We start from the raw sequence: 17,186 nt of genomic DNA on the forward strand, positions 1-17,186 counted from the left end.
AAGTGTGGAGGAGGGAGCAAGGGGGCATTTAAGACTAGTGGGAGGGAGAGAATGAAAGATAAAAGTGTACGCATCTTAATTATTCTAACACTGCAATCTGGAGTTGGGGGGAAGAAATCACAAGGGCTGCAATTTATTTCATTTTCCTGAAGGAGAAGGTCAGCAGTAGCCACTCAGCTTTCAGAAGTTCTGGAAACACTGAGTTAAAGCCAGGACAAATTGGTACTAACTAAAGAAATCTGTTAATCATGTTCTGTCTTCTGCAAACAAATAAGACCCCATGCACTGAAATATACACCTTGCCACTTCCTTAGAGCAGGTGTGCATCACACCTGAAAACATACTTCAATCAAAGTCTTGTGTTCCCAGCAGATTTGTCATTTTGTGTATTTTTTTCCCCCTTATGCATAGATGTGTTGTCAAGTATCTCACAGGCTTTACACAATATACTGTAGAATTAGTATTAAAAAGTTTCATGAAACTGTTTTTTGGGGAAGGAATAAAGGAAACTGTTTATGAGCGATCTTTATCAATCTTAACCTTTGTTAAAACTACAGTTTTAGGGAAAGACAGAGGCAATGCCATGAATTCTAAAAAGCTCATCAAGACATCCTCTTTCATGCTCAAAAGTAACACAGTAGAACCTCAATTATGAGGACTTTGGGAATGGAGGTTGTTCATAACTCTGAACAAAATGATATGATTGTTTTTTCAAAAGCTTACAGCTGAACACTGACTTAATACAGCTTTGAAACTTTACTATGCAGAAGAAAAATGCTGCCTTTTTAAATGAAACAAGCACAGAAAAAGTTTCCTGATCTTGTCAAGTCTTTTTTTAAAAAACTGTCCCCCGCCCTTTTATGTTTAACACAGTACTGTACTGTATTAGCTTTTTTTCTTTTTTTTGTCTCTGCTGCTGCCTGATTGTGTACTTCTGGTTCCAAATGAGGTGTGTGGTTGACCTGTCAGTTCGTAACTGGTATTTGTAACTCTGAGGTTCTACTGCAGGGATTCTCAAACTGGGAGTCAGGACCCCTCAGAGGGTCATGAAGTTATTACATGGGAGAGTTGCGAGCTGTCAGCCTCCACCCCAAACCCCGCTTTGCCTGCAGCATTTATAATGGTGTTAAATATATTTAAAAGTGTTCTTTATTTATAAGGGGGGGGTCACACTCAGAGGTTTGCTATGTGAAAGGGGTTACCAGTACAAAAGTTTGAGAACTGCTGTCTACTGAATAGAGAAACGAATGTTTGCATGTGGTCTGTTTTACTAATACCAATCTCATAATTAAAATTATAGCTGATTTACATAGTCCAAAACCACACAACTTTAATAATCCATACGTATACAGTATGAAGGCCTATGAAAAAATATCAAGTGAAATACTAGAACAAATGCATATACGTCTCTTTGATAAACAGCCATTGGAGGAGAGTGTCAAAAGCAAAGTCAGTGACTGAAAATCACGTGGTCCTATTTCTGGGGAAGTTCTCTGTATTTGACTGGATATCTTTGATAGTTCCAAAATTTGGGGAAAGTACCAGACCAAAGCTAAACATTTGAACATTAATCCCATGTGTTCACTTCAAAATGAAAATCTACTCTTAAAGAGCTTGCTGCATAGGGACCAGCAAAGGGAGTCTAAGCACCAAGTTCAGCTCTGTTTATCAAAGTATTTAAACTGGGGAGATGCTGCTATTTTTACCAGGACAGAATATGGTCCTAAATATGTAACTTATTTGGCAATTTAGCTACATTGTCCAAGAAACAAACATGAAAAATATTTACTATTTTATTCTTACCATATGTTGATTAAAGGGATACCATCAATTTGAAAATAATATTTCTGTCTGAACTGGTCTATACTAGTGGTTCTCAAACTTATTTGATCTGGCCCCCCTTTTTTATGTCTGTAGTTATTTACACTCCCTCTCCTCCAAAAAGTTACACGTACAACTGCCCAGCTCTGAAGGCAGAACAGAGAGCAGGGGCTGCTGGATGGGCATACAGCTCTGAAGGCAACACTGCACCAGCAGCAGCATAGAAGTAAGGATGGCGATGTGAAAAGTGACATTAACAAATATCAATTTTCACAGCAGACTTAACGTCCCATTGCTACCCTTACTTTTGTGCTACTGCTGCCACCGGGGGCTGATAACTGGAGACCTCCCCCCCCTCCACCTCCCTGTGAGGGATTGAAGGGGTGAGGAGGGGAAGGTGGGAGACTCATGAGAGGGACATAAAGGGAGGCACCAGCTAAAGGTCGGGCATGTGAGCTCTCCACATGACCCCCCACATCACTCCTCCCCACCCCCAGCGTGGGCCCCTGTGCTCTTCTCATCCAATCCCCATACCACATTACTTGTGGGGGCTCTGTCCTCCCACTGCACTGGATATTGATTTCAGACAAAAGGAAGCTGTACTTCCCCCAGCCCTTCCTCCCAGCTGTGTCTCCTGGGGTCTGTACAGCTCTCGCCAGAGCACTGGGATGAGGGCAGTACTGGTATAGCCGCACCAGAGGAGCTGCCAGCGTGGGGTGCTGAATCCCAGCTGTGGTTCCTGGGAGAGCCCTGCGGTTCAGTTCAGCACTGAACTGAACCGCAGGGCTCTCCAAGGAACCGCAGCGGTGAAAGGAGCAGAACATGGGACCGTCGGGTGGCCCCACACAGGCAGCTCCTCCAGTGCTGCTGTACTGGTACCGCCCCCACCCCTGTCCTCCAGCGAAGCTGTATAGACCCAGGTGAGGCAGCTGCATGGAAGGGATGGGGACAGTACAGCTGCACCAGACGAGCTACTGGCATTCTGCTCCTTCGCCGCTGCAGTTCCCTTCTGACTGTGCGAGGCCCCCCCAAGTGTCTGCTGAGGGGCATGTGACCCTCCCTGGTGATGGCGCTCCAGCTATTCCCTTTATCTCCCCCCCGCCCCTCCCCCCCGAGTGGGTACAGCCTTTCTACACAATCCCCAGGTGCCTTGGGCTGACAGCAGATGCTAAAGTTCACAGCATGTACCTCCCTTAACACATTCCTGTGCCTTCCATGGAAGGCACGCCCCATTATTTGAGAACTCCTGGTCAATACACATTTTGTACTATTATAATTACTTCAGGGATATTTTTTTTTTTTTTTTTTGTAAACATTGGCTCAACCTCTAATGTGGACACAGTTACACTGGCATAAAACATGCCTTTTAACAGCACAATGTATTCCACATCTCGTACAGAAATACCAGTATACAGCAACTTTATACCAATATAGCCACATCCACACGCATCACGTAGATGAGGCCTTATATCCACTATTGTCACAAGTAACACCCAAGATTACTTTAAATGAACGTGATTAAAGAAAATATATATATATTTTTTTAAAGATTACTTTGTGTACAGTCAATTCCATTGTTTTGTTGATGGTCAGGATGATATAAGTTATGAACTATGCAGCAGACAGTTCACATGCATGCTCTTCCCCAGGCCCTGTAACATAATGCTCAGCAGAAAAGCTGAAACTGAAGATGTAGCAGGGAGACATCAGTACAGGGGAAAAAAGGGGTGGGAGAAGAGTTGAGCAGAGAAATGTTTGTCTTCTTGTTATTAAGCCCATCCAAAATACCCATTCAACCAGCAACACGGAAGCAGAAAAGCCTTTATAAAGAACTTCCAAATGAATTTTTTAATTTATTTCAAAGCATAAAATTTTAAATGTGTTTTATCAAAAAAACTGAATTTTCTGAATTTAGTTCAAAAAATTCAGGCTGAGAGTTCTTTAAAAGAAAATTGAGACAGCAATACTAAAGAATGCCTGTTGGATAAGCACTGCTTATCTTGACATCAGTGAACCACACCACACAGTTTGGCTCCGGAATTTCCTCCTGTTTCAAGCTGAACAAGACCAAAGATAGACCCTTTCCCCATGTTAAGCACTGTATATTGAAAAAGCACACTTAGCCAAGACAGGTAGTCTCAGCTATCAAGCTTCTTTTAAAACAACTCTTCCATCCACTCTGATGTCCAAGCTGCCATTAGATATTTTAGAACAAGACTGATAAAGTATTTCAAAAACTTAAAAACAAAACCTTTGCTGCAGTATAACTAAACTCTTATTTATTGGTTAATTAATAGATTTATGGGAGCAGAGGACTGCAAAAAAGAATGATATGGAGGGAGCTCATTTTTGGGGTAGGGATTGCAAAAAGAGGAGTATCAACATATTTTGAACAGTGGGTGAAAGAAACGAAGTTAAACAGGAGCATATAGTCAACAAAACATGATTTTGTCATTCAAATTGAATATTTATATATAAACATACTGGTGTATTATTTGAAAAAAGGTTACACTGAGGCCTACCTCATAGCCACGTTACTTCCATCAATGACAATTGGTCTTAAGTTGTCAGTGTTATCCACTACTTCATCTTCAAGTGACAGTTCAGGGCTGGCCATTTCCTTTGGGCAAGGACCCCTGGGCACCAGAGTACCACTACTGCTGCCGACACTGCCTTGTCCCTCTGATTCACCTTTGCTGCCAAGTCTCACGAGTTCTGCCAGAATATCATTGATTAGAGCATCTGCTCCCAACTTGTTCAGCACTGCCTGGATCTGATCTCCAGCATACCCAAGCTTTAAAGCAAAATCCATTTTAGCCTGGTATTCCTTGTCCAAGTTTATTTTACACTCTTCCAGTTTCAAGTCCTGAAGGATACTGCTCTGTGAGAAACTTGGACGATCCAGGCAAGGAGAGCGACAGAGTTGCCTATGTGGTTTAGTAGAAGTTTCCTTTTCCCTCCACTGAGTATTGCTACAGCTGTTCTTGAAGCATGGTTGTTCAGGCTCACTTTCTGAGCTTGTCCATTCCTCAGATTCAGCACTGCAGTCCCCAGCATCCTGTTCCACATTCCTCTCTTCTTTGGAATGCCTCTTCTCCATTTTCAACTTCACCACCATAGACCAGGCCGTCATCACGTTCAGCTTCCAGCCAGAGATCTCAGACTTCTCTTTCACTTCCAAAGCTGCCTGGGATTCATACTAAATCGCATCTTGTAGGCTAATTGAAAGTGCACACAAGACTGGAGTTCATCTGTCTTGCTTGATATGTGCTAGTGTATACAAAGCCAATATATAATCCTAAATAAACAAAACACACAAACACACTATTAGCTTTTGTCAAATTCTTCAAAAAGGTTTGACTACCATACTTTTATTTAGAAAGCAAGAGAGATCCCCAACCATTCAGATTTCAATTTAATTGTGTGTAATTATATATATAACTTAATGGCAATACTACTACACTTCCAACACAATAAATTCACAGTTGAAGTAAAAACACTGTCAGTTTATTGCCTGTCATAGGAGCTTTTGGGAATGAGTAATATGGGATGAGCATACAGAAGCACAGAAATTGACTATCCATTATTTTTACTAATAAGGTCTTTACATGCCTGTACCATGGCTAGCAGGGTTCTGGAGAACATAAATTGTAGCGTAGGGCTTGTCTACACAATGGGGTAATGTGCAACTACGGGGGTGTAATTTCCAAAGTGCACTAATGTACTGCACACTAGAAGTTCCCTGGTGCACTTTAACATAGTACTGTTTTACAACCAGCACTCCATTAAAGCACATTAGGGAAGGGAAACTACTTACCATGTACAGTAACTGGAGTTCTTCGAGCTGTGTTGTGCATATGTGCATTCCACTGACGATGTGCACGCGCTTCGTAGTAGAGATGGAACTCTTTTTGGCCAGCAGTACTTGTAGGGCATACATGTGCTCTTCAGTGCTCGTGCCTCTGCACCAACATTTGGTTCCTTCTCAATGCAGAATCCCTTACAAGAGGGCTCTGAGGTATAAGGGATGAAAGGGCAGGTTGTGGAATGTACATATGGACAATAGATCTCAAAGTCCAGTTATTTTACATGGGTAACTTTCCTTTCTCCTTTGAGTGATTGTCTATATGCCCATTCCACTGATGGTGACTCCCAAGCAGTTATCACATTCAGGAGGTATAAGTTTAAGCAGTTAACAAAATAATGATTAAAATGTTGTGTTGGATTTAGAGACTTCTCCTCAGGTATAATATCAAGTGAACATGCGGATTAACACACAAGCAGCAGCTTTACAAATGTCAGATATTAACTTTCTCAGTGATGCTGCTGATACAACTTGCACCGTTGGTGGAGGGGCCCTGATCGTAGCTGGTATCTCTACCTTGGTCACCTCATCACATTTTAATACAATCAGAAATCCCATTACACTGTCTCTGGACTGAAACCACAGAGCCCTTCATCTTTCCCTCAGCGAAGACAAACAAGTTTGGCAATGTTCAATACAGTTTCATTCTATTCAGGTAGTAGGCTCTCCTCACATCTAATGTATGCAAGATTGCCTTAGATTAGGATGCATGAGATTGTTGAAAGAATCCTGGTAGGTATACTGGTTGGTTGAGATGGAAGCCTGTGACTACTTTAGGAAGAAATTTAGGATATGTCTTCATTAATACCTTATCTGGGTAGAATACTGTATATGGAGGGTCAGTCATGAACACTTGAATCTTTCCTACTCTTCTGGCCAAAGTTATCACTATCAAAAATTCCATTTTCACTGACAGGAGTAATAGAGACGAGGCAACCAGGGGCTTGCAGTTGAGTCCAATGAATGCTATGAGCTCTAGATTTCAAGTCCCAAGGTGGGTCTTTGATAGGTGGGAATACTTTACTTAGGACTCTCATGAACCTTACCACGGTCGTGTGATCCTCAATCAGTAGGTGGCAAGATGAGATCACCACTAGCTGCGCCATGATCAAGCTAAGATCTTTAGTTTGAGTAAATCGAGAGTCTGCAGGATTGAAGGGTAATGTGGAATCAGTTGTTTCCACTGGCACCAATGAGAGCACCTTGTCCATTTTGACAGGTAAGTTTGTCTTGTCCTTTCTACTGCTAATCATAACTTCCATAACTGAGGACGGGCAGGCTGCTCTACTGATGACATCCATCCAGCCTCCATGCAGTGAGGTGCAGGGGATGCTAGGTTCAGGTGTGGAATCTGTCCCTGGTTCTTTAACAGGTCTGGAAGCAGAGGTAAGGTCCTGGGCTAAGATACTGAGAGAGACAATAGATTTGTGAATCAGAATTGGCTGGGCCATGCTGGAGCTATAAGGATTGGGTACTGATGGCTGAAAAGACACCTATCTTTACTATATGAGGCACATGCACACCATCAATGGAATGGCATATGCACAATATGTTAGTGCACTTTAGAAATCACACCCCATATAGTGCGTATTACCCTACCACATAGACTTTTCCTTAGTCCCCTTCAGTCCTTTTCTGCAAGGCTTTGCCATCACATAAAACTGTTACATTTATGGCATACGCAAAGAATTAAAACATAAGAATGGTCATACTGAGTCAGACCAAAGGTCCATCAAGCCCTGTATCCTGTCTTCCGACAGTGGCCAATGCTAAGTGCCCGAGAGGGAATAAACAGAACAAGATAATCATCAAGTGATCCAAATCTAGAAACAAACAAACATTTTTCCTGAAAGGCTGCAACATAACACCACTTTATTTCTCAGAATACAGAAATCTAACACACAACAACCAAACACAAAGAGAAGCACAGCAGACTGCAACTTAAGGCAGAGAGACAACTCAACCCACCTTGCTCCAGACTGGTTCTTTTGCAGACTGAGTACTGAAAACCCAGATCACATGCTTCCCTACATGCTTCAGTATACCACAGTAACCAATCAAGTTGACAAGCCACAACCTGTTAAAAATCACTATATGTTAGGCTAGCAGATAGGCAGGAGTCACTACAGAGATGCACAAGGACTCTGTGAGAGAACTGTCTTTGGGCTCGTTGTTTTGTGCTCATAACTCATTAAAAATTCCTGAAACAAGAAAGTACACTGCAATATTTTGACAGAGGGCCTGGGGACCTTACCCATAGTTAATGTTCCTGGGCCAAAAAAATTGCTTAGGGAGTTTTAACAAGAAACTTGATTAACCAGAAACAACTAGACAAGATGGTCTGTGAAAAGTGATATCTAAAGTAGGCTAAGCATTTTAAAGATGGCTATTAATAATTATAAAAGGAACTTTGTATCCTGAACAATCCATGCCAAGAAAAAGTGATGAGTCCAAATCCTAATGTATGTCTAGCTAACTGGATAAAACGGATTTGAAAAGTGGTGGAAGTAGCTAGCCCTGGATCAGGGGGCTTAATAAGAGGATTGCTGCTATCTGATCAAAAAGAGAAACTGACAGGCTGAACAGATTGTTCAGAGAGGACTGCTTTCAAGAAATCTGAGCTATTTATTTTTCTCTTTTTCCTCTGCAACTAAAATGAAAATGCTTTCTATATTTAGTTTATGAGAAGTATTTATCTAGATGTTACACAAACCATTTCTTTTCTTTTAATTTAATTTTCTGTTTTTTAATCTTGTTTTTGTTAAGATTATTGTTGCATAGATAATTTTATGGCAATGGCCCCAATGGACAGAGAATCTGGTAACCACTAAGGAGAGGTGCTGAAAGGCAAAGAGTTTTTGGAACCTATTCTCTCCTCACAGCCTTAATCGAGACTCATAGACAAAGGTGTCCTCTCCCAGTGAGCTGTATTGCCATTAGACTGGGGTGGGGATGTATATAAGGGCCTGTTGTCATGTACAGCGCTAGTGATTTAGTGAAGATGCTACTATGTCAATGGGAGAGCTTCTCTTATTGGTGTAGTTAATCCACCTCCGGAGAAGCAGTGGCTGTGTCAACAAGAGAAGCTCAAGCTCTCCCTTCGACATAGTGCTATCTAGACACAGTGTCAGGTTGGTGTAATTATGTCACTCAGGGGTGTGGATTTTTCACACCCCGAGCGATGTAGTTATATCAATATAGGTCTGTCATGCAGACCTGGCCTTAGACAAGACACTGAAAGACCAAAAAAGATACTAGAGTTGGCTGTGTTTTATGTCAGGAACATTAACACCACTTAGAGGAAATTTACATCTCTTTCATGTTCCTTTCTTCACTCCCTTTCATGTATCTTCCATCCCTTTAGAATGAGAGCAGGGATTAAAAGAAAGAAAAAATTATCAAGGGAACACATAAAAACTCAACCAAGTAAGTGAATTATTTATCCAGAAGAGCATCTATCATACATTTGCATTCAGAAACTTTTTTTTAAAACAGATTCCTGCTCCCCAAGAGATCAAAGTGGTTCTTATGTAGCTTCTGTGGTCTAACACATCAGAGAGCAATATGAGAATTACTCCCCTGATGTACAGTAATTGACTAAGTCTGTTGGCTAAAAATAAGTATCAGAATCTTTTTTGAAAAAAAACATTATTGCACATACAACATAATTAGAATCAATATAGTGTCTGAAACTGTTAACTTCCTTTTTATTTTGAAGCTAAGAAGTACCCGAACTAGCTTTTCCATCCTAAAAATATGATAAAAGAATTGTTCCACAGAAAGAAATGTAACAGCCACTAAAATTAGAAAGCCAATAATGGAAGTGCTGACAAGTACTAATTATAATGATGTAAAATAAACATATAGGATTATTTAATATAATAAAAACATTTTATTTTTAAAATTGGTCTTCCTCTTGTTCAGTGAAACCCTGCTCTGGCACTGGGGACCCAGGCTTGGCACATCCCAGTGCTTTCTTCCCTGGTTGCAGTCCCACAAGCCTGCCTGTAGCCAGAGCTTTCCACAGAAAGTGGCAGTCCCAGGTTGTCAAAAAGTTGTCAACAAGCTGCATCACAGTTGCTAATATCCAAATCCCATTAACACTGAAGTCAATGAGACAGGATCAGTTCTCTGAAAAATGATTTTAATAATAAAAAGTTGTATTTAACAGAATTGAAATGGCATCCACCATATTTGGCAAAGTACAGATTATCAATTTATTCTAATTTTATTAATAATTTTAAGAGTAATAAACTTAATAATCAAAGTAAGAAACCACTTCACAAATGAAGCTGACAGATTTATCTGAACAAGGAATTCTTTTTATTTTTTAGTATGGAGCAGTTGGAGAGTGCCCGTCACCATAGTATCTGAACACTGCTACTACTATTAAATTGGAAAGAGTCCTGTGGCACCTTATAGACTAACAGACGTATTGGAGCATGAGCTTTTGTGAGTGAAAACCCACTTCGTCGGATGCATGTGACAAAGTGGGTATTCACCCACAAAAGCTCATATTCCAATATGTCTGTTAGTCTATGAGGTGCCACAGGACTCTTTGCTGCTTTTACAGATCCAGACTAACACGGCTACCCCTCTGATACTTGATACTATTAAACTGTACATTTACGTAAGGCCTTTCACTCAGAGATATCAGATGACATGTCACTTCATTTACATCAATCACTACCCACAGAACTGCAACTAGCTTTGTGGGAGAATCCAGGACAGGCTCTCCAGCAGCAGAAATGCAAAAGAACTTTAGGAAATGCAAAATAACTTTAGGAAAAGAAGTGCACAATAATTTATGAGAACCATTCTGGGCCACAAAATGTCAGACAATGGTCAGCACTGCGGGGAAGTTTTCATCTTAGAGCAACCCCTCGTGGGTAACCTGTCCCAGAGGCTTCTAGCTCCCTGCAGTCTGACTGAGAAGGAAGCGGTCATCAAAGACTTTATGACTATCATGGTTGTAATTTGAGTTGGAGCGCTTGAAGGTAAAGAGTCCATGTCCACTCTGGCTCAGAAGGTCCCTCTACAGGTGGTCTAGAGAGCCTGGTTCAGAAGCAGGTCTTACTGACTTGGTCATTAGGAAGACCTGAAGGTGAGCTTCCCTATCCTTCCTAGCTCAGGAACTGAATGACTTGCAAATCATACATTTACTGGGAATATGCAATTATCCCAGACAGGAGAGGCATTTTGATTATCGATCCGAAGCTGCGAGAGCTCCCTAGTACGAAGGGCAGTGTTTAAACCTAGGTGAATCAAATAATCCTACAGCAAGTAAGATCTAAAGGCTGCAACAGGCAACGGAACTACTAACTACTAAAGCTACTAAAAACTATTACGATACTCTAACTGTAGAACTAGTTAGTAAGGCTATCAAGAAGGCTGGCAGTCTCTTCAACTGTTGGGCTGTGTCTCTAAGCCGTGAGTCAGTGAGAGGAACTGAATAGTGGCAGGTGCACCTCACCCTTACATGCCCTCACAGAGAAGCATGAGGACATGTGTACCCGATGGGTATTGATGGCTGACAAGACTCCCATCTTTACCATACAGGTGCATGCACACCATAGAATGGGTATATGCACAAAAGATTAGTGCAACTTTTACTCCTGGGGGAATTCTGCACCAAAAATAAATAAGTAAATAAAAATGTTGCACACAATATTTTAAAATTCTGCATTTTTTGTCAAAATAATGCAATATAATCCAGCTAGTTTCAATTATGTTGGTAATTTATTTAAACTCCAATACAATGGATGGAGAATGGGAGTGGGGAGCATTGGAGGAAATCACCAAACCCCCTCTGTCTAATAGTAATGTAGCTAGTATTGACCCTTTACTTCTAATTATTAGTCAACAAATATATGCAGCCATATGCTCAGTGCTGCATCATAGGCAACTGAAGAACAAGTGAGGGCTGGGGTCTCAAACTCACAATTTATACTGGCTACTGACCATCTCCAAAAAGGTCAGTAGAAAACAGTTCATGGAGCACATTTTGATAAGGAGCTTTTTCAGTCCAAAAATTCAGTTCTAATCACTAAAGCACCATAAGCATTGATAAGGCCATACTGTCCTTTACAATAAAGCTCCTTTATACCATTTTGACAATGTAAAAGGAGTTTTAAAATGTTTACACCTGTTTTATGCTCCTGGGGGAATTCACTAAGAATAATGGATCAATTCACAAAGCAGGCAGGCTGTTACATTCTCCTCTGCCTGAGGGAACAGAGCATGCCCCATGCCTACCTCTTCAGAAATATCCCAAAGCCCTGCCTCTCTACACTGAGCATGCTGCAATAGCAAGTGGGACAGAGTGTCTCTCTCTCTCTCTCTCACATACACAGGATTACCCAGGGCCCTCCCACTCAGGCAATGATTTATGTCTCTACTAGCTACTTTGGGTGCCCAAACCAAACTGTCTGCACTGCCAAGGAGTGGGCACATGATTGTTCTTGTGGCTTCCCTTTGCTTTCCTGTCAGAAGTCACTGACGCAGAATTCCCCCAGGAGTAAACTTTAATGTTCTTAGGTTTTTAAGGAATTCTCAAGGAAAAATTAATTCCATAATTCTGAACTGCATGGCTATGCACCAACACCAATAAGTATCCTAGAAACACTGAGAGGGAAAACATTAAGAATTGTTAGGATTACAAGGCTAGTTCCACCTCTGACCCCTTCTCTGGTATCTCTGAGAACAACCACTTAGGTTTTAGGCCTCATGCCTTTAGCTCCCTAAGGCGCAATCACACAATTCTCTAGGTCTTAGACAGGGTCCTGGTCTACTGCACCATGCTTCCCCAGCAGGCCCAACCAGTTTTTCCATTTGGGAGCTTAGGACCAATGAATTACAGTGACTCAAAACAGCCTTCTTCAAATGGTCTATTGTTTAATCTTAACACTAGGAACAAAAGAACAAATTACATAGGTGCGGAGAATGAGGCAGTTTTGTGTAGTATTATTTATAAATATAATCTTTTTTAGGCTACGTGTAAAATATTCTCCTGTCTGAATAATCAAAGGGGTTAAAGGAACCAAGCAGGAAAGGCAAAACAATGATACAGAGAAGAGTCCTGAAGAAACAACAGGGAAGCTGTTTACTGGGGAATAATGCCTATCTCGCTCCATCCATGTTAAGGATAGTTTTACTCTTTCCAAGTCTAAGACAAGGTCTACACTGAAAAGTTAAGTCAACTCAGCTACATTGCTCAGGGTTGTGAAAAATCCACATCCTTGAGTGATGTAATTAAGCCAACCTAGCCCTTCACTGTAGCCAGTGCTAGACTGATAGATGAAGTCTTCCTTTGATCTAGCTACTTCCTGTCGAGGAGGTGGATAACTACAGTGACAGGAGAGCCCCTCCTATTGCTGTAGTGATCTCTACACTGAAGTGCTACACTGCGGCTGTGCCACTATATCATTTCAAGTGTAGACTAGCCCTAAACCTATGTTCAAAGGGAACCCTAAATCTTAATATGCTGGGCTCAGGAAGTAGGTTGGCTGCCCACTGATGCCAAGGAACACAGAGACAACATGTGTCCTGTAAGCAGGACAGTCTGCTTCTCCCAAGGAGAGATGAGGGGTTACCTTGTCTAAGGGGAACTTACAAATACCTGCAAGGAAAGATTAAGGTATAGATAAGGGGAAATCAGCATGTAGGGCTCTTTGAGTGGCAGGGCTGCCCAGAAGGGGGGCAAGTGGGGCAATCTGCCCCAGGACCCGGGCCCTGCAGGGCCCCCCATGAGAATTCAGTTTTCTATAGTATTGCAACCTTTTTTTATGAAAGGGCCCCCCAAAATTGCTTTGCCCCAGGCCCCCTGAATCCTCTGGGCAGCCCTGTTGAGTAGTGCTGTTTCTGTGTTACTGCAAACAGACTGTCACAGGCTCCTGAAGGGAAACTCTTACAGGTGCTAAACCTAGCTGGGCCTGTTGTGTTAACATGGTTGGGAAATGGGGGCTGCAGCCGAGAGATCCAGTCTAAAGTGACTGGAGTACATGGTTCCGCCCAAAGTAAGGTGCAGGAACCCAAGTCTGTAATATGAGGGGTGCACCCAATAAGGACAAAAAGGGGCCTACGGTATGGTGCGCCCTGTAACCATGACAATAAGAGAAAAGAATTTGTAAAAGAACAAAAAGGTCTGCACACATCTACCTTACTTCCTAGGCAGGCCTATCTTCCCTCACATCCCAAACCTCTGGGGGCCTGGGTCTCAGCCTGCTCCCCAAAAGTAACTACCCCAGAGAGAGAGAGAGAGTGTTAGTTCTTGTTTTATCCCTCCAGTTCTTTGTTCTCTCTTCTTATGCTATTTTTAGCCCAGTTAGTCCAAAACCAGTTTGGTGGGTTCTGCAGGAGGCCAAGTCAATCTCCTCCAGGCAAATGCCCTCCCCCATTGTCTGGTAATAACCCCCAAGTGTTTGTTGAGGGAGGCCATATCTTGCAACAGCTTGCTATTAAACTAAACCAATATATTCACAGTAAACCCCTTACAACAGACAAACATATTGTACTCAAAAATTATTACAAAGCAACTCCAAATCAGTCACACGACGTATCAAAATATTTTTATAACCTTTAGTTTCCTCATTCCTTGGAAAATTTAAATTACAAGCTTTCCTTATAAAACAATTTCCTCCCTCCACTATGCGCACATAGTGATGTGCTCTTGTAGGGTTCCACATGAAGAACAGGAATCTGGCAATTTAAAAGAGCTTTAAAGCATGTCTTGACAGAATAGTTACACATTTAAAGAATTACTTGAACTTTGCAAACTTAGAGAAGAAAAAATAAAAGGAGGCTAAATTTTGAGCCAATCAATCTAGAAATGAGGGTTTGGTTTGAATTGTTAAATGATAAATAAGAATCACATCCTAAGTACTATAAGTTACTGAAGAAACTTATCCTAATTCATTTATTTTTAGATAGATAGATAGATAGATAGATAGATAGATTTCCATTCCAAACAAAGGAGTATTTCTATGTTTTGTTAGGTTTTTAGAAACATACACTTGTCGTTTATTAATATCATATACCCAGGGCATATCCCCAACCTTGTGTATACACTGTTACTTCATTATGGAAACTCCACAGGTTCAGCAAACATTGTTACCTCTGGTATACTTGCAGTAAACTACTGTGTCAAGTATTTAATAGCTATTTTCCAATATACAGTATGGGTATTATCATCTAGCTTTCTACCTGGGACAGGAGTTTAACTGGGACTCAAATTTGCCATCTCAGTCTACCCAGACCTGAAATAAAGGACATACCAAAAAATAACAGTGTAGAAAGATTAAAGACATATGTTATCAATGGGCCATATCATCAGCTAATGTAAATCAGTGTAACTCCACTAATGCCAATGGAGCTATACCTGTTTACACCAAATAACAATATGGCCCAATGTCTTCAGCAAAGAACAACATTTCTCAAGTTTAAGCTTTGTATTTCTGATGTAAATTATGTGGCCCAAAATGAGAAGCAGTAGAATAGTACAGATCCAAGTTTTAAAATCTTTCCAACTCATCCCCTTCCCAAGTATTTTTTAAAATAAGTATTTTTCTGCATCTTGACTTGATTACATAAATTGAAATGTTACTTTTGGGGTTTTTTTTTGCTATTTAATGGTATCATGCCTAATTTCTGGATCCCTGGAAAATAACCCTAATCCTTTCACCGGTGTGAAACTGGTCATAAGTGAGTAGGCAGAAATTCATGAGCTTGGAAGCAGTCTTAAAAGTTTAAGGTTTTGAAGTGGAAGGGGAGCATACAAGTTAAAAATCATTAACCACCAAATAAAGAAATTTCATTTAAACAAGTATTTTAAGTAATTTGTTTAAACCAAGTATTAGAGGCTTAACCTAATTAAATTCTATGAGAAACATTTATGCAATATTTTAAACCACTAGAAACGGCATCCTTTTCCTTAACCCCCATACAGGGTATGTTTATACTGTAGCTGGGAGTGTGCTTCCCAGCGTGGGCACAAAGATATGCACTAGCTCTGTTCAAGCGAGACCACTAAAAATAGTAAGTTGGCCACAGTGGCAGCTTAGGAGACCCACCTGAGTACATACCCAGTGGGGTGGTAAGGATTGTACTCTGTCAGCTAGCTTTAACTGTCACCTGTGCCACTGTGGCCACATGCTAAAAATAGCTGTGCTAGTGTGCGGCTGTCTACCTGTGCTGAGAAGCACCTTCCCAGCTTCAATGGCTTCTACTTAAAAACACTATAATAACCCAGTAATATAAAATGTATAGCTATACTCTGTAAAAATATGATCCCTGAATAAAAAAGGAGCACCTTCCTTTCTTATTATTTTTCTCTCTGCTATTACTATCTTGTAAAGTGAGCAGCCCAATGACAAGAGTTTCTGTCTCTATTCACAAATTTTAGGCTTACCAAAACATAGCAGTCATTGTAAGCATTACATTTTACACAGCATAACTAGAACTGGAAGCAACTGGATTTACTCAAATTTTAGAACCAGGTTTAAAATAGTAATGAAATATCTGTGAGAATTGTTATGCTACTACTCCTCACTTCCACATTTAGACTTAAAAAAAAATGCCCAAGTTTGCTCTCAAAAGATATTTTTTTTACTAAAAATGAAGTACTACCCATATGTAAATGTCATTGCGCTCTCTTTCACCCACACAAAACATGCTTTCATATCTTTAATTCATTCATATTTTCCTGATTCCACAATATCCTTAACTTTATGCTTTTTAACACCACAAATAAATCGCATACATTTCTCTAGAGACGAGATATTGTTTTAATTAAAACAATATATTCAAAACAGAAAGCCAGGTTGGCCTGAATTCAAAACTGATTTAAAAACATGTCAACTAGACAGTCCACTTTAAAAACAAACATTGTCACTGCTGTTAGCATACTCACTTCTGTTGTGCCTCTAAAGAAAGCAGCTCACTTCTAATCCATGTTGGCAAGCTGTATTGTATATTCACAAGGATTGCTTTCTGCCAGACTAAGCGTGTCAAGGTTTCCTAGTCTTTGGCCACTGGTGGATGTGTTATGAAAGCTCCTTCTACTAAAACACGCCCACTTCCGTGACTCACCCAGGAGTTTCTTGCCTTCATTTTTTTTTTTTTGTCAGCTCTTGGTGGAAAATTGTTAACTAGGGGAATTCAGCTGTGTCATTCCTCTTACATGGCAACAGAAAATGTACTGTCTGTGACCTAATTATCACTATTATCTTTGAATGAATAATTATGAAGTAGTAATTATAAATTTGTTTTAAAATAGCTCCAGTTAACTTCCAACTCATTTAAAACTAAATCATGTTACAGAATTCTCTCTCCTTGATAAGTGATGGATTCAGTGACAGAGAAAACACTACAGTGGAAGAGGTTCTGTCTGTCCCGCCTTAACCCTCTTCCTCAGTTTCTACCAAGCCATAACCAGCACCAGTAGAATCCATCACGTATCTTCCATCTCTCTTGGGATAAAGACACAATTAATCCTGACAAGAAG

At 40.7% G+C, this 17,186-nt stretch overlaps 1 protein-coding gene across 4 annotated transcripts in view; it reads right to left on the reverse strand.

Moving 5' to 3' along the window:
• ZC3H12B (zinc finger CCCH-type containing 12B) overlaps positions 1–17,186 on the reverse strand; it is a 37,715-nt gene that overhangs the window by 10,168 nt on the left and 10,361 nt on the right. For 2 of the 4 annotated variants that reach the window (XM_075068774.1, XM_032765912.2), the window contains exons 1-2: positions 5,639–5,844; positions 4,344–5,119 (exon numbers count right to left, since the gene is read on the reverse strand). In XM_075068774.1, coding sequence (XP_074924875.1) covers positions 4,344–4,954 — 611 coding nt within the window. In that variant the 5' untranslated portion in view covers positions 4,955–5,119; positions 5,639–5,844. Of the gene's footprint in view, positions 1–4,343; positions 5,120–5,638; positions 5,845–17,186 lie in introns of those variants that run through there. The other 2 variants (XM_032765911.2, XM_032765913.2) reach the window with 1 other exon arrangement.

This window comes from Chelonoidis abingdonii, chromosome 8 (assembly GCF_003597395.2).
Source record: "Chelonoidis abingdonii isolate Lonesome George chromosome 8, CheloAbing_2.0, whole genome shotgun sequence".
Taxonomy (NCBI): domain Eukaryota; kingdom Metazoa; phylum Chordata; order Testudines; family Testudinidae; genus Chelonoidis; species Chelonoidis abingdonii.